The 9,479-nt window shown below is 37.2% G+C and overlaps 1 protein-coding gene across 1 annotated transcript in view; it reads left to right on the forward strand.

Moving 5' to 3' along the window:
* Positions 1-9,479, forward strand: part of comp (cartilage oligomeric matrix protein) — a 63,620-nt gene that overhangs the window by 2,820 nt on the left and 51,321 nt on the right. Inside the window, exon 2 of the mRNA XM_061883457.1 lies at positions 7,186-7,259. Coding sequence (XP_061739441.1) covers positions 7,186-7,259 — 74 coding nt within the window. The remainder of the gene's footprint in view (positions 1-7,185; positions 7,260-9,479) is intronic.

Raw genomic sequence — 9,479 nt, forward strand, 5'->3', positions numbered from 1 at the left:
TGATAAGTGTGACCAGTAGATGGCAGTCAAACATAAGAGATACGTGTAGACTGCAGGATGGTGGATCTCAAGTAAACAACACCAACATTTTAAAACTTCCATTGAAAATATAGAACATTACACACAGCGCCACAAAAAATTATCAAAATGTTTTTGTACAACTTTGGTAAATTATGAAGCCGCACCGCTTGATTGATTGTCGGCGCATTAAACATACGAGTATTATTATGGTGTGTGTATAAGGTAAGACATAATATCTGGAGTTTTGTTTCACAATTTATGCAAAAGCACCTTTTCATACATTCTGGTACCTGCTGATCTGTATTTGGGATCTGCATAAATCCTGAAAAATTGTGCGTGTCTGCCATAGTCGATAATCTTCTTTTTCTCTATTTTCTTGTTATGGGACATTCATCCTCCGCTGTTGCCCTTTCTAATATAAAGTAGTGTAAAGTTCTTTGTGAGTTCCGGTGTGGTTGTTTCCTGATGATATGCTGCTCCATTATTGATTTAAGTAAAGTCTGAATGTCATGAAAACAGTTAGCTCCATCTTTTGACACTTCTTCCACTCCCGTCCTTGCACGCTACACCGCTACAAAAAATATGACGGGGAGAAGACACTGCCGAAAATGAGCCATGTAAATAAGACCGCCCACGGCGCATCCGGAAGCGACTGTCAGAAAAGCGGTTTGAAGATGATCTGTAAAATATAATCTAAACAACATTTTCACCAAAGAACTACCATTACATGTTATGTAGACCACAAGGAAGTGTTTTCCATTTAGAAAAAAAATAACAATAATATGACTCCATTAATGCGCCTTATAATCCAGTGCACCTAATACATGAAAAAAGATTAAAAACATAGACCATCCATCGGCAGTGCGGCTTACACACCGGTGCGCCCTGTAGTCCGGAAAATACGGTATTTAGAATTTTGTAAACCCTTTGTTTTATGCTTTATGCTGAACATATCACATTTCTACTTCGGGAAATGTGTTTATCGCGGTCATGTCCGAAAGGATATGGAACGACTGTACCGTTATCTCAACTTTTGTGTTATAAGTGACAAAGCAAATCTATTTGTCAGTGTTACATCTGACATACCTCAATAATAACACACTCATATAATTTTTGGAACATGTCGAGGGACAATAAAAAACTATCTGCTGGCCGAAAATGGCACTTTGGATGGACACTTTGACAGTAAAATGAGTTAAGGTCTATTTTCTTTCTGAAGTGCTATTTATTCAGTAAATAAAGTCGCTACTAACGAGAAGAACACATTGTCTTGATTTTACACTTTTACGACTCCACTGGGGGAACAGATGGTGGTCAGAAGGGAAGTTGAGGTCTTTGGGTCACTTGGTACCAAACAGCAACAACTCACTTGCTTCTTGCAGGGTTCAAACACTTTTTTTATATCAATGATTTTCCATGACTTCTCTAAAACCTTGCATTTTCATGACCATGATAAGTTATTGTATCTTAATGACACCAGCGAAAACGAATTATGACAAATTATGCACAAATGGCGATTAAAGCTTTTATCAAACAACACTATACAGTAGGGAAGGGATTCACTTGGCCTCAATTCCTGGGTGGATCTCGAGAAAGGGTGGTTAATCATTTTGCAATGCAGTCTGCGGAAAATGATGGAAAGCACTACTTTACATAGTAACTGACCCTGTGGTCAAAGTTGGAATTCCCACCAAAAAAAAACATTTTAAATACTCACTAACTTACTTTTCAACCCTTCATACAATATTTATATTACTTTTGGGATGATACATTGACTTACAACTAGTTGAATGACACATCTGTCATGGCCTGAGCAGGTATGTATCGCTTTTAGTGGCACTTAGTGACATTGAGTACGGTGGCACGAACCCTGCCACACAAAAAAACTACTAATGTGCTGACTTGCTTTATGGGGTAGGTCACTCCTCCTTTCCCCTTTCTTTAAAAAGACGGAAGTTGATGCGAACGCCTCCGTGCCGCCAGAAATCAAAAAGAAGAAGAAGGAGGTCTATGTGCATCTGGAGAAAAGTTCTGTGGTCAGATGAAACAAAAATGGAGCTGTTTAGCCACTATACCCAGCAATATGTTTGGAAAAGAAAAGGTGAGGCCTTTAATCCCAGGAACACCATTCCGACCGTCAAGCATGGTGGTGGTCGTATTAAGCTCTGGGCTTGTTTTGCTGCTAATGGAACTGGTGCTTTAAATGGGACATTGAAAAAGAAGATTTACCTCCAAATTCTTCGGGACAACCTAAAATCATCAGCCCAGAGGTTGGGTCTTGGGCGCAGTTTGGTGTTCAAACAAGACAATGACCCCCAAACACACGTCAAAAGTGGTAAAGGAATGGCTCAATCAGTGTTTTCGTGGACATTTCACATGCCCGCATTTGAGACACCCCACTAGGTTTAACACAGTGGCAACATCAGCACGACCACTGCACCTCATGTTTCTCCCTAGGATATGAAAAAAAAACCTCATAAAAAAAAAGTTTGTATCTGGCGAATCCATCATACACACACTGCCATCGCGGCATCTCTGTCTGCTCTTTAAAATGTAGCGAATGCGTAGGTGGCAGGAATGTCAGCTATTAGGACTCCTGCATGCGGCTCCCACGCACATACGTGGACTCATACGCCACTGATAAGGCTAAACGCTTAAGAAGTAGGTTTTATGTGCTATAATTAATTTTTTTTTCAAGTTTACTGGCTTTTAAAAGTTGTATGGCTAATCAATGCATTTCCCAGAAGACTACAATGTGTTTGTAGCATTGGGTTGTATGGGTTTTATAGTCATTGTCAAAATTGCATAATAAATAATAATAATTGCATAATAATAATTGCATGACATTTTTATTGCCCACTGTTAGTGAGCAATACACAAACCTCAGAGTACCCTCGCAGTATGATGGGGACTTTTTTGTCCTTTCAGGTAAATGTTTCTCTATTTATGACTATAACCTTGGTCGTGTTACTTTGAATGGAAGAGGTTGAATTCAAATATATTTATTTCTACTACTTCCATATACCACCGATGCAGTGGGAAATAATTTGAACGCAGTTAAGTGGTGCCAGAAAAAAAAGGTCCTGTGTATCCATAAATGTTTTCACTTTTTTCAGTCTGAAATAAAAATAGCAAACCTGTAAATGCAGGGAGGACAGTAAATATGACAAATTGTAATATTTCTCCAAAATGATACATTGAAATTAGAAAATGCATGATTACATTGTGTAATGAGTTGACTGTACAGTTAAAAAAATGTAGTCACAATGGGAGTCAATGAGGACATTTTTGACCCATGTTTGTGAAAAGAGGTGTCCAAACTTCTTGCCTGCGGGGCTGCATTCGGCTAAAAAAAATTGGTCCGAAAGACAACTTTAACCATGAGTGTGTGTGTATAATAATTTTATATATATATATATGTGTGTCTTAATTGGATTATCCAGAGAATAGTGCTCGATACCGTGGTAGAGCGCAATATGATATGTATGTGTGGGAAAAAATCACAAGACTACTTCATCATATATATATATATATATATATATATACACATATTTATATATACATATATATACAGTGTATATATATATATATATATATATATATATATATATATATATATATATATATATATACACATACACACATGTATATATATATACACATATGTATATATATATATATATATATATATATATATATTGTAATAATATTATGGACGTATAATTAATAATTATTATAATTGGCTATTAAGAAGCAGCACGGTGGACAGGGGTTTCTGCATGTGCCTCTCAGTAAGAAAGTCCCAGGTTCGATCTCCGGGCTCGGGGTCTTTCTGTGTGGAATTTGCATGTTCTCTCCGTGACTGCGTGCGTGAATGTTTATCTGTGTTGGCCCTGCATAGAGGAGGTGACTTGTACAGGGCGTACCCCGCCTTCCACCCGAATGCAGCTGGAATAGGCTCCAGCACCCCCCGCAACCACGAAAGGGACAAGCGGTAGAAAATGAATGGGTGGATGGTTATTAAGAGTACCGTATTCTACGGACCAGAGGGCTCACCCGATGATAAGGCGCATTAAAGGAGTCATATTATTATTGTTTAGTTTTTTTTTGCTAAATGGACTCAAACTATAATAACTAAAGTTTCTTGGGTGAATGCTGTAAACTCACTGCCGGTATGTTTTAGCGCTTTCAAGCCAAGTTTACTGAGACATATAAGTAAGAATTTTACACTACTTTATATTACAAATGGCAACAGTGGAGGATAAATGTCCCATTATAAGAAGCAAGAGAAAAGAAGAAGCTTATCGGCTACAGTGTCGGTACGGACTACAAAGGCAGACACGCGCAATTTTTCAGGATTTATGCAGATCCCAAATACAGATCAGCAGGTACCAGAAGGTAAGAAAAGTTGTTTTTCCATAATATTGCAAAACAAAACGCCAGATAATGTCTTACCTTATATACACACCATAATAATACTCGTATGTTTAATGGGCTGACAATCCATCAAGCGGTGCGGTTTCATAGCTTACCAAAGTCGCACTAAAACATTTTGATAGATTTTTGAGCGCCGTTGTGTAATGTTCTCTATTTTGAATGGAACATATAAAATGTTGGTGTTGTTTACTTGAGTCATATTGCCATCATATTGCAGCCTACATGTATCTCTTATGTTTGACTGCCATCTACTGGTCACACTTATCATTACACCATGTACCAAATAAAATTGCTTCAAGGTCTGTAAGCAAAACCATCATTTTTCAATACATTAGGTGCACCGAGTTATGAGGCGCACTGTCGATTTTTGAGAAAAAACATTTTTTTTAAGTGCGGCTTATAGTCCGGAACATACGGTATGTGAAAATTTGACACTTACCTTGTTTTTTTTAATCTATCAGAAATATCAAGCAGCTAAAATGTGCCAAACATGGATAAGTGTGGAGAGAGTGTTTTGCATTTTTTCATCATCCCTTGAAATGGATTGAAAAAATGGGTGTAATTTAGATTATTATTTTTTTTATGCTAATTGGATGTTTGTTTTATAATATCCAAAAAGTTCAATGAGAAGGTTGTGTTATGTTTGACCATGTTTGTCAAATTTTTTGCTGGTTGAATTTGTTTTTCTGCACCCTGACTCGGGAAGGTTGTTTGGATTGGGTCCTTTTGTCATGAGCTGTGGCCCGGATCATGTTTTGTTTTGTTCTGTTGGTTTTTGGACTCCCTCAGTTCCTATTTTTGTGCACCCTTAAGTTTGTTTTTAGTTACCATGGGGTGCTTATTGTTTCCACCTGTTTCTGATTGGTGTTCGGGACGCTCACCTGTTTCCCGAACACTAATCAGAGGGACTATTTAATCAGTCGGCCTGGCTTCATTGTTTGCTTCATGCAACAAGTTACGTTAATATTTCTTGACTCTTAGTTTATGCTTCCTGAGCTAACTTGGTATCTCAGCTTCCCGTGCGATCGGAACGTTTTTCCATCTGCTTGTTTTCAGTTTTTGGTTCGTGTTTGACTTTGAAGATTAAATCATGTTCCTACCTGCACACCTTGTCCGGAGTGGTCCGTCTGCACCCCAGGGGAACGAACCCCGCAGTCAGCTGTGCCCCCTCCACCGTGACACCCATGACTGAATGCTGTGCATGTAACCACATGGAAACACAATCAATGGTCACTGACTTGAGTTATTTGCTATGGCCACCAGATGCCAACAAAATGTCAGTAATGAAACTGTTGAATATGGTAAGAAACACTTTGCAAGTATCTTTCTGCACTGGTGCTGTCTCTCAGGCCAAATTGAAGACGCTGGCGGTCCACACTTGGCCCGTGGGCTGTGGTTTTGACACCCCTGCTTTAAACTATTAGGTTGAATTTTACCCCAGTACCACCGCTTTTTAATCATCACAATAGATGAATAATGAAACATTCCAAAACACAGTAGGTGAGAATGAGCAAGCATACTCTTGAAACACTCTGTTAACACCGGGACCCTACAGGGCTGTGTACTAAGCCCAGTGCTCTTCACTTTTAACTTCATGGCCAACATTTTAAAACTGCCATAATTACTTCAAATGAGCATTCAAATTATTTGAATTAAAAAAACATGGCATGTTAGCTATTTTATTCGAAACTGAAGCTAAATGAGAGATTTCATTAAAAAATATATGAATCTCAAAAAATGGTATACACCATACTTGCCAACCTTGAGACCTCCGAATTCGGGAGATGCGGGGAGCGACGGGGTTGGGGGTGGAAGGGGAGGGCTGTGTGGTTGGGAGGGGGCGGCATGGTTGAGGTGGGGGGCGGGCTTGATGAGTAGCGTCCCGGAAGACTTAGTGCTGCAAGGGGTTCTGGGTATTTGTTCTGTTCTTTTTTTTTTTTGTCATGAAAAAGGGATGTTTTTGTCATGAAAAAGGGAGGTTTTTTGGGTTGGTGCACTAATTGTAAGTGTATCTTGTGTTCTTTATGTTGGTTTAATAAAATAAAATAAAAAAATAAAAATAAAAAATAATAATTATTATTAATTTTTAAAAAATTCTGCGGGCCGGTACCAATCGAGACCTCTGATTTAGAGGACTTCCCATTGACTCCATTGTAAGCTGACTTTTTTTTTACGTTTTGAATATTGAATGCATTAAAAAAATATGTCTTCTCGTCTCTCATAATGATGGTGAATGATAGGCAAAATTTCCCAAAAAATGCATTTGGCCCTAGTGTGTGAATGTGAGTGTGAATGTTGTCTGTCTATCAGTGTTGGCCCTGTGATGAGGTGACGACTTGTCCAGGGTGTACCCCGCCTTCCGCCCGATTGTAGCCGAGATAGGCACCAGCGCCCCCCGCGACCCCAAAAATTGAATAAGGGGTAGAAAATGGATGGATGGATGGATGCATTTCCCCTTTAAGTTGACAACACATCCACTGGCATTTGACGTGTGTCATAGCAGAGTTGCAATGCCATCTGCTGGACAGAGTTAGAGCGACAGGCTTTTATCTAATGTGTTTATAAAAGCGAGGGTAACGTATCCTTGGCAGGCCACCACAAATAAAAGAAATGTAAAGGAAACACAACACTTGATTGATTGGTAACTTTTTGCACGTTTTGTGTAAAAAAATATTGATGCTGACTTGTTTTTCCTTTGACAGTTAACGTATTTATTTTCAATTGCAGATGGCGAAATTATAAGTCAGATAAAAATGACTAACCTTGTCCTGTCCGAGATAAAAGAGCTGATGAAACAACAGGTAAGCCAATGTTTAAAATGATATCAAATATTATACGAATGTTTTCACCTTTGCGATGATTAAAAAAAGAACAACGATTAACGCTGTGATGCATTGTGGTCACTACACTGGACAGCTACTTAAAATCTGTTTTCCCCTATATGCACAACTTTTATTGGTCAAATTGCGCCAAATTTTTTAGCAAAAACAAAATCTGGAAAAAAAAAAACGGCCAAAAGACATGCAGAGGAAGTGCAGCGTGGGAGTAATATTTGCCCATTGCTTTTATTTTATAAATAGCAACAAATAAAAGGTAATATAATTGTTCAAATTCATTTTACTGAGTATGGATTTTGTGATTTGGTAAAACTGCGATCATATGTTCACTAAATTGGACATGAAGCATCGCTGGATATATTTTCACTGCAGAGTGCAGTATTATGGAGGGCCGGAACTAAATAAATGAATAATATATATTTAAATAGTTATTTAAATGTTCCATTAATTAATCAATTAAATCATGAAAAAAATATATCTATAATTATTTACATTTATATATTACATTTTATTTTACATTACCAAAAGTGACACATTTAATACCACATTTTTGTATTAGATTCCAATTATACTTAATCAATGGCATATTTAAGTAATTATTTAAATATGTATTTAGTTAATTGTGTCCCGTTAGGCCAGGGGTAGGGAACCTATGGCTCTAGAGCCAGATGTAGCTCTTTTGATGACTGCATCTGGCTCTCAGATAAATCTTAGCTGACATTGATTAAAACGATAAGTCATGAATAATTCCGCTGGTAATCACAGTTTTAAAAATAATGTTCAAATTATAAAACATTCTAATGCATTTTAAACTAACCATTCATTTTCTATCGCACCTGTTCAATATGTCACATTATTGGTAAGAAGTATTATATTTAATATTAGTTAGCTTTAGAATAACAATGTTATTAAAAATAATAAGATACTTATTATACTCTAAAAAAATGTTAGTCTTAAAAATGCACACATTTAGTTGTATTCAGTGATACAAAATATTATATGACTCTCACGGAAATACATTTTGAAATATTTGGCTTTCATGGCTCTCTCAGCCAAAGAGGTTCCCGACCCCTGCGTTAGGCCCTCCAAATAGAATTGTTGCAAATGTGCTGCTTTAGCTTCAAATTAATGAATCTATGTTCACAATAAAAAGTACCACATTTTTTTTTTATTAGAAGGTAGCAATAATTTGTGGATATTAGCCCTATAATGTTATTTTTTTATTTATTTAAAAAAGGTATTTCTGAAGTCAGGAACTTCACTGTTTTCGAAAATACATTCGACGATATTGAAGATGTTAAAATGTGTGTAGACATTGTTAAAGATAATTACAAATAAAGATAAGAAACATTTGATTTTGTTCATTTTTTCTTCTTTAAATTAAACCTCTTACTAAACAAATAAAACTTGTTTTAATAGACGACCAGATTGCAGTTAGAGTTATTTGTAACAGTGAATATATATGAATTTTAATGTGTACATATTATTATTATCTACCTGTGCATTTGATTATTACTTTTTTTTTACATATAAATTGATGATAGCTTGCTTTGAAATCATAAGTCAGGGTGACAAGCAGAAGTCTTTTTGTTTGCCTTTTTTAATATGTTAATGTGTAGAATGAGTGACGTGCAGTCAGAGGAGGCAGTGCCTCACCTGTGATCATGCAAATAAATAAAATATGTAATGATAAAATAATTGTAATTGTTAGTTTTTAATTTTCATTTAGCTTCACCAAGTTGGATTATTTTTTTCTTCAAAATCGCAGAATTTTCGCAATCCCTCGTTAACTTCTCTGTCTGCCGTGCGGACAGAGTGCGTTCTTGTCTGGTGTGTTGCTGAGCGTTCAAAACTGCCAAGAAAAAAGTCTGAGGTGAGGCAAACAGTTCTCGTGCCTCACGATAGTGGCTGGGCACTCATTATCCCAGACATACGGTGGTCTCAGCGGGTAAGTGCCGCAGCGACTTATTTTTTTTCCGTCTCGTGCACCCAGACTTTCAAAATGGATGACTACATTTCCGCACTTATACAGTTTTCTAAAGTGGACTTTCAAGCAAAGCAGGAGATAATTACCAAAGGAAGACCAAAGCCGGAGCTGAGTGGTTTGTTTCAATCAGCAGTACGGAAAGTTACTCGCTCTTTCCAGACGGAGTGGTATACGTGAAAAGACTGGCTTTGTGGATG

The sequence above is a fragment of the Nerophis ophidion genome, linkage group LG22, assembly GCF_033978795.1.
Source record: "Nerophis ophidion isolate RoL-2023_Sa linkage group LG22, RoL_Noph_v1.0, whole genome shotgun sequence".
NCBI lineage: Eukaryota > Metazoa > Chordata > Actinopteri > Syngnathiformes > Syngnathidae > Nerophis > Nerophis ophidion.